The sequence below is a fragment of the Bos grunniens genome, chromosome 3, assembly GCF_055505025.1.
Source record: "Bos grunniens cultivar Pamir isolate PY7600 chromosome 3, Bosgru_T2T1.0, whole genome shotgun sequence".
NCBI lineage: Eukaryota > Metazoa > Chordata > Mammalia > Artiodactyla > Bovidae > Bos > Bos grunniens.
In genome coordinates, this window is record NC_141167.1 from 102800948 (window position 1) to 102818385 (window position 17438).

The 17438-nt window shown below is 46.2% G+C and overlaps 1 protein-coding gene and 1 long non-coding RNA gene across 2 annotated transcripts; one reads left to right on the top strand and one right to left on the bottom strand.

The window, feature by feature from the left end:
* Nucleotides 1–343: 343 nt before the first annotated feature.
* On the bottom strand, nucleotides 344–11268 carry S100A10 (S100 calcium binding protein A10). The gene is made up of 3 exons (XM_086392735.1): nucleotides 11217–11268; nucleotides 4110–4262; nucleotides 344–754 (listed from the first exon to the last, which is right to left on the bottom strand). The coding sequence occupies exons 2-3, from the start codon at nucleotides 4239–4241 to the stop codon at nucleotides 593–595; spliced, it is 294 nt and encodes a 97-aa protein (XP_086248861.1). The 5' UTR covers nucleotides 4242–4262; nucleotides 11217–11268; the 3' UTR covers nucleotides 344–592.
* On the top strand, nucleotides 10675–16594 carry LOC147376475 (uncharacterized). The gene is made up of 3 exons (XR_015161013.1): nucleotides 10675–10924; nucleotides 14667–14864; nucleotides 15389–16594. It is a non-coding gene; the product is annotated as an uncharacterized LOC147376475 (long non-coding RNA).
* Nucleotides 16595–17438: the final 844 nt, after the last annotated feature.

A 17438-nucleotide genomic window follows, 5' to 3' on the forward strand; every position in this document is an offset into this window, starting at 1 on the left:
CCCTAGTTTGCTGAAACATTGCTATGAAAAATGGACTAAAGATATTTCAGGCATACAGAGAGTGCTGGTTGGAAAAGCACTGATTTAACTGGGCAGGACTATGCTCAGAAATTATAAAGTTGGAATATATTCCTGAAGTGCATTCTTTTAATCCTTGAAGGTTTTGTCCTTCAGCTAGACACAGCTACAGGGCAGGTCAATTTGAGAAATTAGACTGCAAGTCTGAGTGGAGAATGCTTTCTCATCTTGCAGGTTCTGTGGAAAGAGCTCTGCCTCATGCCAGATGCTCAAGGACATGTAGGAAAAAGCATTTCTGAAGAAGGAATAAGCATTCTGTCTGTAATTCAGAACTAAAAAAGGAATTTGTTTATTGAGAGCAAGAGGATGCAAGCAATATAAAAATCAAAAGCTTATCTGGCTTTAATTGACTTTTCTTTCTCTGCTTCTCAAAATGGAGTTGGATTTTATTTGTACATTTTCTATGGGTCCCATATGCTCAGAAATCCTTATACAGGGGAAGCTGTGGGACAGAGTCCTTAAGTGACCCTTTATGAGAATTCTTATCAGGGTGGGAGTAATTGCTCAATGCTGCCTACTTCTTCCCCTTCTGCTTCATGTGTACTACAAAATAGTCATTGCATGCGATGGTGAGCCCAGCGATTAGCGAAAAGAAGCTCTGGAAGCCCACTTTGCCATCTCGACACTGGTCCAGGTCCTTCATTATTTTGTCCACGGCCAGAGGGTCTTTTTGATTCTGAAAAAAAGAACAGAAGCAAGAACCGTCAGTCAGTGGTTGCAGTGACGAGCTTCTTTGATTTGTTCTGCTGACTACTATATGTATACTCTCCTCATTATTTGAATTCTTGCTTTAGATCACAGTGATATTTGGAGGTCTTCTAAATGTACTTCTCTGCTTTGAGAGAGCATATCAGTAAATTCATATTTATTGCAGGCTAGGAAAGAGGTTTCCATGGCATTCTTTTATGTAACTCAGGGACTAGAAACAGTCTATTTCTAGAAAGAGGAGAAAGACGAGATACAGTGCCAGAGAAGGGAGATCCACGACTCTGAATTCTCAGTCCACTTAAAATCTGACCTGCTTTACTCACAGTCCAACTGTTACCACAAATTTTTTTTTCCTTTTTTTTAATTGGAGGATAATTGCTTTACAATATTGTGTTGGCCTCTGCCATACAAATTATTTTGAAGGTAATGGACCATGGAGTTAAGTGTTAGTTCCTTAGTTGTGTTTGACTCTTCCCAATGCCATGGACTGCAGCCCGCCAGGCTTCTCTGTCCATGGAATACTCCAGGCAAGAACACTGGGGTGGGTAGCCATTTTCTTCTCCAGGGGATCTTCCTGACCCAGTTATCGAACCCGGGTCTCCTGCACTGCAGGCAGACTCTTAACCATCTGAGCCATCAGGGAAGTCTGTTACCACAGTTTTAAAATTTACATTCTCTTAACAAATTTTCATTCCTCATAGCACGGTCAAGTCCTTAAAAAAGAAACTCCTTATGAAAGACCTCATGAGATGACTTAGGGAGTAAATTTCAGATCTATGTCCTATGGATTTTGAAGCAATGCTAACGATACCCTGGGATGGGTTAGATTTAAAGAGGAAAGGCAGTTGGTCCTCTTTTCTTGGCACAGCTGAGGCCAACCTAGTGTGACTTAATATCATATTAGCCAGGTGAGTAAGTCACACACCTTGGTGGACCTTCATGTAACAGCTAAGAATTGAGGCTGGACTAGAGTGTCTCTAAAATTGCTTCTGTTCTTAATGAGTTGGCCACTCTATGTCATACTATACTCTTTCTTGGATGTTTTACATTGGATGTGTTTCAAAAGTAGAACATGTGATGGAGTCATAGAACTCCCCACAACTCTTAGCACAAATGCATGGAACTGGAACGAACAGGTTAAGATCCCTTTTGTTTTTTCTTTTCCCTTGCTTTCATGCATGATTGGTTTAATCACTCCTTTTCATAGTGTTGATGCTTAGAAGTGCAAAACTGTATTTCTCCTGTGGGGTCCATACCATCAACCAGAAGTAAATATGGCCATTTACAGGTGTTAAAGGGTTCAGGGGGACTTTCCTGGTGGGCCAGTGGTTATGACTCTGTGCTTCCAATGCAGGAGGGTGGGTTTGATCCCTGTTCAGGGAAATAAGATCCCACATGCTGTGTGGTACAACCAAAAAAAAAAAAAAAAAACAAACCCCACTAAGGGCTCAGGTAAAGCATTTATGAGTCCTGTTGACTGCATACCTGAGTAAGGGAACTGACACACACTGTCTTAAGTGTGCGGGATGTTTATATAAACTGCGCTCAGAAACCCTTTAAGGCAAGCAGCAGCATTTCCAACATGCCCTAAGCAGTCAACTATAACCTGTCTATGCAGCTACCTCCCTCTTTTGGTGGGTTTCAGTTAATTCTGGCCTCAACCCCAGCTTCCTGGCTGTGGTCACAAGCAGTGCAATTTGGATGACATAAGGGATCAGGTTTAGAAACAAAACGCTCTGTCAGTGTAGCCAGTGTGGGTGTGCCTGGAATTATGACCCCATGCTTAGAATAAATTGTACTGCCATGTTCCGAACTGTGTTGAACACTTTATCGAACCACAAAGCCTTTAGGAAGGGTCTTTGTCTCATGTGATAGTCATCTTGGCTTCTAACTTACGTAACAACACAATTAACGAGTGTTGAGAAGCAGACTGAGAGCTTCTTTGTGTGATGGGCAGGTTTACAATAAGAACATTTTGTCCTTGAATTTTATGCTTGCCTAGAAGGATCACAGAAAGTGAAAGTGGTCTTGGAGATAATCATGTCCAGCCTCTCATTTTACAGAGCGCCTGAACTGAGGCACAGAAAGCTGAAGCAACCTTCCCAGTGTTAGTTAGGGTCCTGGTCTGGGTTTGTATCACAGAACTGTAAGAAAGCAGAGCACCAGTGTCCTCTAACTCATTCTAGGATAGCACTGTGGTATCTGCAGCTCTAAGATACAAGTTAAATGATTTCTATCTGTTTATTTGACTGATACTGATAACCTATAAATCATCATGTCCTATAAAACCTTATGTTTACTGAGTCAGGAGTCAGGGGTTTAACTACTGCTGTTTACCATGCAGATGACAAGAGGCAGGACTCTGCCTTTTACCATCTCCTCCCCAGTGGTTCAGAAGGTAAAGACTCTGCCTGCAATGCAGGAGTCACAGGTTCAATCCCTGGGTGAGGAAGATCCTGAAGATCCCTCCAGGGGAAGTTCATCCCCTGGAGACAGGCATGGCAACCACTCCAGTATTCTAACCTGGAGAATTCCATGGACAGAGGAGCCTGGTAGGCTACAGTCCATGAGGTCACAAAGGGTTGGACACAGTTGAGTGACTAACACTTTCACTTTCCCTTCACCCTTTATAGGCTAATGCAATGTTCTACACCAAGTACAGTCCTGATCCCTTTAAGTGATTCTGGTTGTGGCAGGCAGAGAAGGGTTTGCATTTCAATCTAGTAGCGCAGGCATAAACTCAAATTGTGCTTCTGTGTTCTCATAGCATTATCAATGTGAAAAGCAGTTTTTTCTGGAGCGATGCTTGGCTCTCATTCAGCAGATGCTTGACACCATTCGTTTAGAGTAGTGTTGGGAAAAAGTTTGAAAGTCTTTATCTAAAGGGATTTAATTTAAGAAGGGACATGAGTGGATGTGACCAGGACGGGGCACCTCCAGCGCCAGGTTTATGGACCTGAGGGCAACAAGGCAAGCTGGATGATTACTCTGGTGAAAGACCTTCTTTCCTGCAACTCTGTCTCAATGGACACAGTGACTCCAGAAGGAATCTTTCTAACACCTCTTATTGTGATTTGTGTGTAGTCTCATTTCACTTCCAAACTGTAAGCTCCTTAAGAGCAGGGGCTATATGTCTTCTTTACTTTCTGTTTCCTCCCATAGTATCTTACAAACAGGAGGCACTCAATAACATTTAATAACTAAATGAATGAAAACACCTTTCTAGTAGTGACTTCTACCGGGAAGGGCTAGAAAGAGGAAGGGAAAGGACACAGGGCCCAGAAGCATTATAACGGATTCTTCCTGAGCCTTTCAACACTTACTTCCAAAAATCCAGGGAACTCCTTTTCCATGAGTACTCTCAGGTCTTCCTTTGTTAAGTAACCTTTATCACCTGCAAATTTGTGAAATGTGAACATCATGGTTTCCATGGCGTGCTCCATTTGAGACGGCATTTTGGTGAAATCTGTTGAAACCTATTAAAGGATGGAAAGAAACAATACACATTAACTCTAAAAAATTTTATTCATTTATTTATTTGGTTGTATTGGGTCTTAGTTGCCGCAGGCAGGCTCTAGAGCACACAAGCTCAGTAGCTGTAACCCACACGGCTTAGTTGCCCCAAGGCTACATTCAGGGACATGAATTACCAGTCTTTTGAGAATGACTGGAAGAGCTCAGCCATTCAATCCTTTTCCAGTTCACCCCAGGTTTGGGGCCTTCCTCCTGCTGATGGAAACAGGCACTTCAGGTACTGGTGCTCTGAATGAGGGGTTTTATCTAGTTGCCTGCTAAGTTTGCATAATGAAGAATAAAAACTCTGATCATTTGGAAAAGCAAGATCAGTGCCCCTTCGTTTAACTGACAAAGCACCTACTGAGAGAACAGATGTCTCACCACTTCTCTTGGTGGCGGTGGTGGCGGGCGCTGGTAAATGGGACTCTTCCATGTGGACATGGCTGAATACCAACAGCCACAGGCAAGCGTCATTAATAAAAGAACTTCAACCCTCCAAGCTTCACTAGACCTTGCTTGGTCTCATTCTAGGGTTTAGAAATCTGCTTAATGAATTTCATCTTCTGAGCACTTTTTTTTTTTTTTGGCCACACAGCATGGCTTGTGGGATCTGTGCTCCCCGGCCAGGGATTGAACCCAGGCCGCTTCAGTGAAAGTGAGGAACCCTAACCACTGGATCTCCAGGGAATTCCTAGTATTCTTTACTAAAGTTCTGAACTTGTTATTGATCATAACAAAGTCATTTGCATCTTTGGTAGCAACATCAGTTGCCCTACCCAAATACAAGCTACCCAAAGCCTTGAGGAGGAACAAGTAACAGTATATACTAATCACTTTGGGGATCTGATATATTTTTGGCAGCACTAGACAGAACAGCTACTCTCACAGTCTGAGGTGCAGTGGGAAAGGAAGAGCTTTTCATTGTGAATAGCTTAAAAGAAAGGAAAGGATTTGTCAGATCATTATATTCAGGTATAATAATCTGGGGGCATTTGTCTCATCAAGGCCCAATGCCTGGTACTTAAGAGGAGCCCAGTGAATTTTGCTTAATTGGAAGGCATGCTTCAGCAAGAACAGAGTAGCTTTGGCTTACACTAACTAAAATCACTACTGGATAGGAAACAGATGAAATTGAATCGAGACTAATATACCACTCAAAAAAAAAGGTTAGGAATTGGTTTAGAGTAGAAGGCAATGGCAACCCACTCCAGTGTTCTTGCCTGGAGAATCCCAGAGACAGGGGAACCTGGTGGGCTGCCGTCTATGGGGTGGCACAGAGTCGGACACGACTGAACCGACTTAGCGGCAGCAGCAGCAGTCCCCAAACATTTTGGCACCAGGGGCTGGTTTTGTGGAAGACAGTTTTTCCACAGATGGGGAAGGGGTATGGGGGATGGTTTCAGGATGATTCAAGAGCATTACATTTATTGTGCACTTTATTTCTAATTGAATGCCATCACTGATCTGACAGGAGGTACTGGTCCACAGTCCCAGAGGATAGGGACCCTTGGTTTAGAGCAGTGGTTGAAGGGGAGGCTGGCATCTTCTCCTGAAGAGTCTCAATAGGAACTGGAGACATGCATTCATTCTGGTTCCTGTTGCTGACATATTTGTACTCAACACAGATCCCTAAATGCTATATTTTACCGAGGAGAAGGTGGAGCTGGTGAACACGAGGATTGAGCAATTACACTTTGAGTTGAAAGTCCTACCCCTTAATCCCCAGAAAAGTACAGGAATCAGCATGCCAAAGAATGTGCTACTCTAGAGAATACTATAAGCCAGAATCTGGCATGATTCATCTGGAAGACTTCTCATGGAGAGAGCAGCAAATTCAAGGTCCGCTGTGGGATGAATTCCAGAGGACTCACATCCTTTCTCCTCTCTCCTGACACGGCCAGTATCTGGCTTCACATGGCAGTGGCTTAGAGGGAGTCAGCCTCGCCTGGATTGGCTCTGGCAAGTCCAGCAGCATAAGAGGTACTGAGTGAGTCACCTTTGGGAGAAATTTGTGGCATCCCACTTCAGTTCTCAGGACATATCTCAGGAAAGGAGTCAGATACCAGAGGTTTAAAAATACCTGTGCCCAAGCTCTACAGCCAGAGCACTTCACAGTCAATGCCCAAAGATCTCAGAAGCTGATCTGGCTGTGGGACAGCTCATTCACTTTCTTCACAGGGCAGAACAGAAGGAAAATGCGCTGCAAAGCCAGAGATGTAAGAAAGGGAATTGCAGCATGAAAAGGACCCCTGAGACAGGAAACAGGCTACTTCAGGAACTTCTAAGAAATACAGGTTGTAAGCTGAGGAAGTCCTGGCCACCCTTGAATACGTTCTTCAAGAGAGTGAGGCCCTCCTTCCTGGAGTGAGCACTCAGGTCTCAGGACACTCCAAACCCAGGCAGGGATGGTCTGCGCTTACTATGAACTGTGGGAGCTTTTCTGCCCCCACTGGATCCCGCCTGCTGTTTACTGAGCACATGGGCTGTGGCCACAGCAGCCAGCGCAGACTCTCAGTTTGTTCCTTAGTGCTTGTACTCAGTGGATAAGTCACGTCCAACTCTGCGACCCTATAGACTGTAGTCTGCTAAGCTCTGTGTCCAAGGGATTCTCCAGGCAAGAATACTGCAGTGGGTTGCCATTTCCTTCTTCAGGGGATCTTCCCCACCTAGGGACTGAACTTGCATCTCCTGGATTGGTAGGTGGATTCTTTACCACTTGAGTCACCTGGGGAGCCCGTTTGTTCGGTAGACCTTCTGCAATAAGAATGCAGAACAGAGGATACTCGGGAGATCTAAGGTTGTGGAAGCAGAAATAGGTTTGAAAGTCAGAGATGACCACCCTCTCATCAGTAACCACGGCTCCTGAGGGCACGGACAAGGGCTAGGAGCAAGTCATTTGGTTTTGAAGGCGAAGCCAGCACACTGATTTTAGAGTAAGATGAAGGAAAAGGGGAAGATGTCATGAACACTATTCTCTTGGCTAGTGGATGGATCCTCCAGTTCTTCCAGAGTGTGGTGGGAGCCCTACTGAGCCAGCCCGCCAGGCCCTCCCATCTTGGGCGTGGCTCACCCGGGCTGGGCAGATGGATTGGTTGCTAAAGCAGCAGTTCAAACTTGAATCTGGCGTTACCATTACTGCCTCCGCCCACCGCGGCCGTTCTCCAGCCACCCGAAGAGCTCCACCCCCAGGTAGGGGTGTTACTCTAGCTTCCGGCTCGGAAACACTTCTACTGGATGGCCTTGGGCTGAGAGGCAGCGGCATCCTCTCTGTTCCGCAGGCAGCCTACTGCCATTTCATCATTTATCTGCCTCTCCATCCTCGATTTAAGTTCTTATAGGGTAAGGGCTATTATTCTGTTCTGTCTAGAAACCACTAAATAGTGGTATAGTGTTGCTAATGAGCGAATGAATGAATCAAACAATTCCGTTGGCTGGAGCTGAGGTGCAGGTGTGATTACCCAGGTCTGGGCTGAAACCCTGGCCACTGGAGCAGAGCAGGAGGTGAGGGCTGGGAAGGGCCTGGAAAGGGGCAATGAATCAACAGTAGAGTACATTCCATAGTGTAGGAGAAAATGGTGTGTCCTGCTAAACAGGTCTGGTCACCCAACACTTTTTCTCTAGTTTTGGTTTATCCCTCTTGATTGCTTTCTCACTGTGAGTTCAACAAGCTCTAACTACCTCATTGTTGGTCACTCACGTTTTTACTGAAATCATTTTATTGTGATGTCTGTGTTTCTCCTATACAGGTCTGAAGAGTGGATGCTCACATAGGTTTCTTTGTGTAACTGTCTCTTCGGAAAAAAATTCTGGGCTCTACATACTTAATTACAGTGGTGGGAATTCAATTTTTGCTGTACCTACACTGAGAACCTACTTTGCATGACTAGGCTCATGTGGGCCCCCTCTCCACAGCCCCCACCCCCATGGTGCTTGACTTTGGGGAGTTCACCAGCTAAGGTCATACTATTTTAAAATATGTCCTGAATTCTAGTTAACTGTGCTTCTGTGTCTTTCTCCACTAAACTGTGGGCTCCAGGAGCAGACTCTTAGAAGCCAGCACCCTGCCTTCAGAGTCTGCTCAATGAATTAGTCAGTAGGAAATTGACAATAATATAAATTTTGATCCTTCTGGGAGTAGCATGGAAGTAGGGGTCCTCCTTAGAAAAGTGTCTGCTCCTAAGCAATATCAAAAGTTTGCTCTGGACCCATGCCCAGATCCAGGCCATAATTTCAAAAAGATTTCTAAAGAGTAAGAAGTCTGATCTCTTCTGTGTCTTGTCCATACCCTAGTTTTCTTACAGCCCACCCAGAAAACAATTGGCAGAATGTTAGTAAAAATAAACATGTTATCTAAAAATGTTTTGGGTGTCCTTCTTTTTGATGATTTTAAAAAGAAAAAAAAAGGGGGTGGGGGATGGAGGGGTGGGATTGAATTTGATCCCTAAAGGGAATTCAGAAAAAGTGAGTTGAAGCAATGGACCTAATCCCGGCTGTCTCTCCCACCTTTCACCAAACATAAAATTTTCCCATTAAGAAAATGAGCAGCAAAAGAAGAGTTCCAGATACAATCCAATAGGAAGAACTCTGAGGCCTTCTCTACCCTAACAGAGTACATCCAATTTTCCCTGAAGAGTTGTCAGGTATCCGCCAGAACGGACAAACAAGAGCCATTGTGACAACAGCCATTAAGTCCATTGTTGGATTAGGTGGTAGTTATTGAATAAAGGGCTAGGAAGTGCTGAAAATTGTTAAAGATAAATTCATTCTCTTTGCTTTTGATGTGAGATTCCTAAATTGTTGAGTCCCAGAAAAATGAGAAGCTTAAGACTCTAAAAAGATCAGCTTTCCTAGCAGTCTGAGTGCTAATCTACACTTTATATCTCTGAAAGGATTCTATTGTTGCCTTCAACTTTAAAAGACTGGACTGGATCAAGGCCATACCAAGTGGGTAGTGCTCTAAAAAAGTCACAGGGTTGGAGATGTCCGTGGAAAGCAAAGAGGCACTCAGTCTCAGCTCCACCCAGCCCACGCCCTGACCTCACTGGAGAGTAGCTGCTGGAGAGGTTGGCCAGGTGCCAGACATGGGAGGAAAGGGGGCCATCCGATGTTGTATGCAGGAAAAGCCAGGGAAGAGCATCACCTAGAAATCAGAGTGCTTTATGCACAGAAGACCATCAGGAAAATCTGAAGAACCAAAATAAGAATCTCCAAATGGTGGATCAAAGACCATAGTGAAGAAAGGAGCTTCTGGCTGTTAAGGGAGGAATACATCACTTGGAAGAGATGATTAAATAGAAACCGGACAGGAATCTGTGGGGGCAGGGCTGATGAAGACGTTTCAGATGAATTATGAACTCATTCCTGCCCTAATGCCTGGCATCACCTTTTGCAATTTGATGAAACACGCTGGAGGCAAAGATCACTGACAGGGTGTTTCTGTGGGCCTGGCCTCACCTGAAGGGCAGGATATAAGTCCAGTGCTGCAGGCTGAAACTCATGCTGTAGGGGAAAAAAAATCTGCAGTAACTGTAAACCTCTCAGTGGGAAGCGCTACCTCCCAAATAAAGCTGAGGCAGCCTGCCAGTGGGCATCCAGGCCGATAACCCAGCAGCTGAAACGCCATGACCCTACCAATCTAACCTGTCCTCAACCACAGTTCAGTCAAGAAACCTCTCCTTCAGATGGCCGGCCTGTCCGGGTGTGACTCATTTCCTCTTGGAAAATGCCCTCTAAAATGGCACAGTTCCCCTTTTCCTTCAGGGAGTGTTCTGTCTGAACCATCTGCAGAGAGAGTCTGGAACCATCCAGGCCACACCCACATGGTCTCACAACTAAGTCACAGGCTTCCACTAGGAGAATCCGGGAGCCCTTTGTGCTAACCACGCCCTGCAGAAACCTCAAGGGAGGGAAGCGGGTGGGCTTAACGTATTCCAGAGCCTGGCCCAGGGCCCCATGGTGCCTGGCACAGGGCTAGCTGCTCTGCTGGCCCCTCCACCCCCGCCCAACAAGGCAGATTCCGGGTTTCAGTTACGTGGAGACCGCCCGAGGCTGGAAAGTGCGGTATTCAGGTCTGGGACGAAGCACCAGTCCTTTGCCAGGCTCAAATTGTGTCCAGGTACCAACAGCTCATTGTACTGGGCCAGGTTAATCTGGGGTGTTAGATCCTTCATTAAACTTGCTCTTCCTCTACCTCTGTATAGTTCCACTTGTTTAACTAAAATAGCAAGAAGGAAACCCTTTCAATACAAAACCCACTTAAGTGGTGGCTGAAAGTGGTGGCTCCCCCCTACCCCCTCAGCAAAACTGTTTTAAGGAAAACAAATAGGACCGTCTTCCCTCCGCTGGTAGAGAGAAACTTCTCGTCTAGCAGACAAATAACAGGAAGCCCAACCTTGAAGCTTCGAGGAGAGGGACAGAGGGGTGTCCTTTAGGGAGAGAACCCGCCAGCCCTCTCCGAGTCTGCACGGGCCCTCCAGCTAGACTACGAACATTTGCACAGACCTGCAGCCGGAGCCCACAAAGAAACAAGCCGGCCAGGACAGGGGGGCCAGAAACAGGGATTCGGGTAACTGGGGAGACTAGTCGAAAAGCAGGAAGGGTGTAAAGAAAGATACACTAAAAGGTAGGTGAGAGCAGACCCCGGGGCACCAACACCGAAGTACTAGTAAAGGCCAAGTGCTCCCTCCTCTGGGGGTCTGGGGGGTCGCGCCGGGGAGGGACAGGGGAGGTGCTCGCCCAGCTGGGGTGTGGCCCAGAGCTCGGGGAGAGGATACCCCTGCATGCCCAGCCGACGCCCGACCACCACCATCGTCCTACCCCCACACCTGGGACGCGCGGGAGCCGCCGATGTGGGGATTTCCCCGGGCGCGGGATGTGGGGCCGGGGACCGCCCGGGACCGGCGGGCAGGACTCACCTTGGCGGGAGGCGCAGCGGGGACGCTCGGCTGGCGGGGACTCGCGGCCAGTGAGCACAGCGCCGCGGGCAGGGCGCCTTAGTACGTGGGGGTGGGGGGGGCGGGGGGAGGCAGGAGGAGCCTGGGCGGGTGTCAGGGCCTCGGCTCACCCCACCTCTTCCCCTCCCTCCTCTTCCTGCCCTCCTCCCTCTCCCCCCGCCACACTCACACCCCGGGCGCAGCGCACACACCCTTCTCTCGCTATGCGGAGTAGCCTCGCTCCAGGCCTCCACCCGCCCCCAGAGAGAACGATATTGTAAACTCTTCCTACTCAAATGCTCTCAAATATTTTCGTGCCCTTCCTCTCGGGTTTGCTTTCAGCGAGTGTGGAAATCAAAGAATCCAGTCGTCCTGCGGGTGGGGCGCGCTGGCCCAGAACCAGATTGTAAGCTCCTCGTCTGTAAACTACAGGTCTAGGAATTATTTTCTAGATGATATTGTAGGGAGGGGCACCTGGAGTCCTTAAAACCGCAAAGGCGTCAGTCTGGGTTTCAGATTAGACTCTAAGAGGTAAATTGGGAGGGTTCCAAGGCCTGCAGCGGGTCTCCCCCTCACTCACCGCCCGGCCTACGGGCTGTTTTCTGAGAAGCCGAGTTCACTGCCCGCCGCAGTGAAGGGGGTGGTCGTGCTGTTTGGCTTTTTAGCTCCAGGGAATTACAAACCCTTGGTTGAACTGGAAATTGACCCCTCTTAGCGTGCTTGGCAGTTGGTCAGTTTCGGCTGTAGTTGACTTTATTAAAACCTGTTTAAGAATCTCCTTTTTTTCGTTTTTTTTTTTGTCCTGAAATTGGCCTGTTCGGTCCTCAAAGCACTTCAGAAGGAATTTCCCAGCTGGTGCTATCCACTCCCCCCAACCCCCGACATTTATTTTAATTGTGGTTCAGGGTTAAATGCAAACTACTAGCAGCTGTTGGTGGAAAAGGGCCCAGTCCCAAGTCTTGGGTTTTCCTTTGTTGCCACGGGAGGTCCTGGGAGAAGTGAGTGATCCCTGAGGAATGAGCAGTCTTGGGGAATCCTCCAAATGCCTCCATGTGACTAATCTGAGCTCTTGCCAGGAAAACTCAGATTTCAGTTCTCACTCCACTGAGTTCCTCAACCTTGGCGCTGAACGTTCAATGGGGCAGTTCTGCGGTCTTCCCATAGGCTTCCTAAGCTCTTCCTAGGCTGTTGGTTACAGTCAAGAGTGGAGAAAATGCTCGATCCCTTTAGCTCCAGGAAAGATGCAACTGGATTTAGAATGAGAACACCTGAGTTCCTATACTATGCACTCGGTGATTCCTTCATTTGATTTGCAATGTTTAGGAATGCTTAGTGTATGTACTAGGGCCTGGGGATTCGGAAATCAAAGAATCAGTCTGTCCCTCAACTTCAAGCCTTGTTGGAAGATAGATTAGCAAACAAAATCCACTGAGTTCAGTGAATGGTAGAGGATGCTATTGGACACTGTGAGCATTGAGGAGGCACCTCCAAGTCCCCATGGAATGATCACAGAACAATTCCTGAAGCAGGAACATTTGATAGATGTTTTAAAGATAATATTTACTGTGACTTTGAAATTTGATTGTAAAAAAGGTGCATTCTTCTTGTAGAAGGTTTGGAAAATATACCAATGTAGAAGGAGAAAAATAAAATCACTTGTAAATGCATGGACCAAAGATAAACATTTTTATGTATTTCCTTTTTTTTTTTTTTTCCATATTTATGTGGTTGCATTGAGTCTTTGTTGGGCCCAGTAGTAGCCCCATGACATGTGGGATCTTTCTGGACCAGAGTTCAAACCCACGTCCCCTTCATTGGCAGGCAGATTCTCAACCACTGGACCACCTGGGAAGTCTTGGGTAGTAGTTATTTAATGAAGGGCTGCTGCTGCTAAGTCGCTTCAGTCATGTCCGACTCTGTGCTCCTCTGTCCCTGGGATTCTCCAGGCAAGAACACTGGAGTGGGTTGCCATTTCCTTCTCCAATGCAGTAAAGTGAAAAGTGAAAGTGAAGTTGCTCAGTCGTGTCCAACTGTTAGTGACCCCATGGACTGCAGCCCACCAGGCTCTTCTGCCCATGGGCTATTCCAGGCAAGAGTTCTAGAGTGGGGTGCCATTGCCTTCTCTGAGTGAAGAGCTAGAAAGTGCTAAAATTTGTTAAAAAAATAAACAAATTCATTCTTTTTGCATTTGATATGGAATTCCTAAATTGTGACCACATTGATTATAAAATTACGTATTCTATTTTTGCTCCATAACTTATCTTTACTATTTATATGTCATCAAGAGCATGATTGTTCATTTACTCATTCCTTTTTTTTCATTCAACAAGTTACTGCAGTTGACTCTTTATATCTGAGAGTTCTTCATCCTCAGATTCAACCAACCATGGATCAAAAATATCCAGAGAAGTAATTTCATAAATGTCCAAAAAGCAAACTTGAATTTGCAACAATTTGCACAGCATTTACATAGTCTTTACAATTATTTGCATTCTGTGAGGTATTAAAATGAACTTGTAAAACAGAAAGATACAGACTTATAAAACTTATGGCTGGGGCCAAGGAAGGGATAGTTAGGGAGTTTGGGATGGTCATGTACACCCTGCTGTATTTAAAATGGATAACCAACAAGGACCTACTGTATAGCACAGGGAACTCTGCACAATGTTATGTGGCAGCCTGGATAGGAGGGGAGTTTGGAGGGGAGAATGTATATGATGACTGAGTCCCTTCCCTGTTCATCTGAAATTATCACAACATTGTTAATCACCTATACCCCAATACAAAATAAAAAGTTAAAAAGTAATCTAGAGGTGATTTAAAGTACACCAAAGGTTGTGTGTAGGTTATATGTGATACTGTATCATATAAGGGACTTGAGCATCTGTGGATTTTGGTATATGGGGAAGTTTCTGGAACCAATACCTACAAGGATTCCAAGAAACCACTGTATTTGATTACACTGTAGCTCCTTTACTCTCTTCTCTGGCCTACCAGCCAGACTCTCAGGGCTCCCAAGTCTTAGTGGCTACAGCTTCACAAGACAGATGGAACCTGGGTTTCCAAAGCACTGTGCTGAGTGTTGAAAGTATAGTGGTAGAAATGGTTGCAGGATGGACTTCCCTGGTGGTCTAGGGGTAAAAAATCCACCTGCCCATGCAGGGGACATGGATAGGTCCCTGGTCTAGGAAGACTCCACAGGCCAGGGAGCAACTAAGCCTGTGTGCCACAACCATTGATGCTGCACGCCCTAGAGCCTGTGCCCCGCAACAAGCAAAGCCACCTCAATAGGAAGTCCACAGAGAGCAACAAGAGTAAGCCCGTGTGCAGCAACGAAGACCCAGTGCAGCCAAAAGTAAATAAAGCATTTGAAAAATGGTTAGACACTATCTCTGCCCTCTTGTGACATTTTTTTTTTTTTTTTTACTCTAGGTACTGGTAGATCCATAAAGCTCTAAGTACCTGCCATGCCTTTCATCTCTCTCTAGGAGAGGTGGTCCCAGGCAGTTCTTTCTCCAGAAGGTGGTTATCCTTTATAAACCACAGGTTAACAGAGCCAGCTCTGTCTCCTGAGTGACAGCTGATCAGACCAGGGACTAGCGCTTGAGGCAGAGCTGCCCACCAAGGATGGTAAGGTGGTAGGGGCGGGGTGGGGGAGATGTGGGGAGAGGAGCAGACCGAATGGCCACCAGAAGAGTGGGAACAGATTGAGACAATGTGGTTCCTAGAACAAAGAGGAGGTGGTATTCACGTTCTCCACCAGGCCCATTGCACATTCCAGCGTAGGAAATACTGGGAGTAGGGGGTGTTGCTCTACTAATGAGGCAGTATTGGGTATTTTTCCCAGTTCTCCATGTCACATAGCAATGAAACCCACTTCCCAGTGGTTCTCAGCTCTTGCATTTGTGGTTGCAGCATAGAGGGCATGACGTCCACCAGAAATGTGTTCTTCCTGTCACAGTATGGAGGTGTTGCTGAGAAGAGGCTGCTGAACCAGAGACTATATTCCTAGCACCTCTTGCACTTCATGTGACTCAGTGACTAATCATCAGCAGAAGGGGGCTGGAAGTGATGGGTGTCACCTGCAGGCCAAAGGGGTTAAGAGATGACTTTCCACGTTCTTTTTCTCCATCTTCTGAATTCTGAAATTCTAGGGGTAGAGAAGCCACAGCTGGAAGGAGCCCGAGTCCCAGAATCACTGAATGGAGGAAAACCAGCAGCTAACCAGGAACATTTTCATCTGACTAGTTTTGTGGGTGAGAAAGAACCTCATAATTTGGGTATGTATTTGTTACAGCAGAACAGGGTGGCATTTTTTTGAACACTGAGCGACTGATCTGATCTGATTTTGGCAGCATACCCAAAAAGATTAAGTGGCATGTATAGGAATCACACTATTATACTGGTCACATTTCAGCATCATGGTGGCACTGTTTAGGTAGACCCTTTTAGCGCCCTGATCACTCTCAGATACTCAGGAGACAAAGTTCTGGCAAGTCTAGCAAATGCATAGTTTCTTTGTTTCTTCATATGCATCAAGTTGCGCCTGGCACCACACAGAACCTATAGGCAGCAAAGCTCAACATTCTGTCTGCTCAAACATGGTATTAACGGTTTGAATGATAGTTGTAACAAAAGGAAACTTTATTCATCAATTATGGAGCCCTAGGAAGGAATCACAACAGTCCTCTACAGCAGTTCAGTTCAGAACTATCAGTTTACAGTTGCCTGGTCAAGACTTTTTGCTAGCAACCCCCAAAACAAAACAACAGGAACTTTCCTAGCGGTCCAGTTGATAAGACTCTGCACTTCCAGTGCAGGGGTCACATGTCTGATCCCTGGTCAGGAAACTAAGATCCCACATGCTGAGCAGCTGGGAAAAAAATAAAAAATAAAACAACAGACCTCCCCCCACCTCTGCTGTGTGTGAAAGTGAAAGTCGCTCAGTAGTGTCCAACTCTTTATAGTCCATGGAATTCTCCAGGCCAAAATACTGGAGTGGGTAGCCTTTCCCTTCTCCAGGGGGTCTTCCCAACCCAGGAATGGAACCCAGGTCTCCTGCATTGCAAGCAGATTCTTTATCAGCTGAGCCACAAGGGAAGCCCAAGAATACAAGAGTGGGTAGCCTATCCCTTCTCCAGCGGATCTTCCCGACCCAGGAATCAAACTGGGGTCTCCTGCATTGCAGGCGGATTCTTTACCAGCTGAGCTATGAGTGAAGCCCATGGCTTTACTAGTATACCCCAAATAGGGGAATATAATTTATTAAAAATTTCCCATATTTTTTGACATTTAAGTTGTTAGCAGTGCTTTACTGTTATAAGTAATAATTAAATATAAAAGGTCTGCTTTTGAATAAATAGCTTTGCCCACGTGTTTATTTTCTTAGGAAAGATTCCTATCAGAGACTGTCTTTTTTCTTTCTTTACATGGATCTTAAAGGACAAGTAGGGTCTAGCCACATTCTGCGGGGGCAGATAGGAGGGAGAAGCATGTCCCAGGACATGGAGTTGTGAGGTATCCTGTTTGTTCTAGGAATTGCCCCTGCACAGGGAGAATGCAAGACCTGAGGGCCTTGGAGGGGGGATGAGTCCCAAGAGGAGGTGCGTTTTGGGGGGCACCTGGTTTGCTTTGCTTGTTACTGAACCAGACTTGTGTCTGTTTGCCCATGGGTAGTAAAGTCAATCTGCTGACCCCAGGTTGTAGCAGAGAAAAGTGCAGCATTTATTGTAAAGTTTCAAACAAGGAATCCAGGGCAGCTAATGCTCAAAAAGCCTGAACCCTACCATGGGTTTCAGGGAAGCATTTTTTTAATTTACTTTTAGTTGGAGTATAATTGCTTTTTCGATGTTGTGTTCGTTTTTGCTGTACAACAACGTGAATTGGCTATATGTATACATATATCCCCTCCCTCTTGAGCCTCCCTCCCCCCATCCCCCATCCACCCCTCTAGGTCATCACAGAGCACCAAGTTGAGCTCCCTGTGCTGTACAGCAGTCAGGGAAGCATGTTTAAAGACAAGGTGAGGGAGGGGAGTCACAGGGTGTGTGATCAGCTTGTGCACAATTTTTTGTTTGATGGTGAGGTAATAGGGCCATGTCACAGGGGTTAACATTATCTGTCCTCTGGGGGCTACGGTTCTCATGGTCATCAAGCAGCTAATGCCTTTCATTGCTGGGTCGGGGGAGGCGGGGCGGCGGGTTT

Bases quoted from the DNA above. Each gene is read 5' to 3' on its own strand.
- S100A10 (XM_086392735.1), bottom strand. From the start codon at position 4,241: ATGCCGTCTCAAATGGAGCACGCCATGGAAACCATGATGTTCACATTT. The intron at 755-4,109 runs GTAAGTGTTGAA...TCTTTTTTTCAG, and splicing joins AGTTCCCTGGATTTTTGGAA to AATCAAAAAGACCCTCTGGC.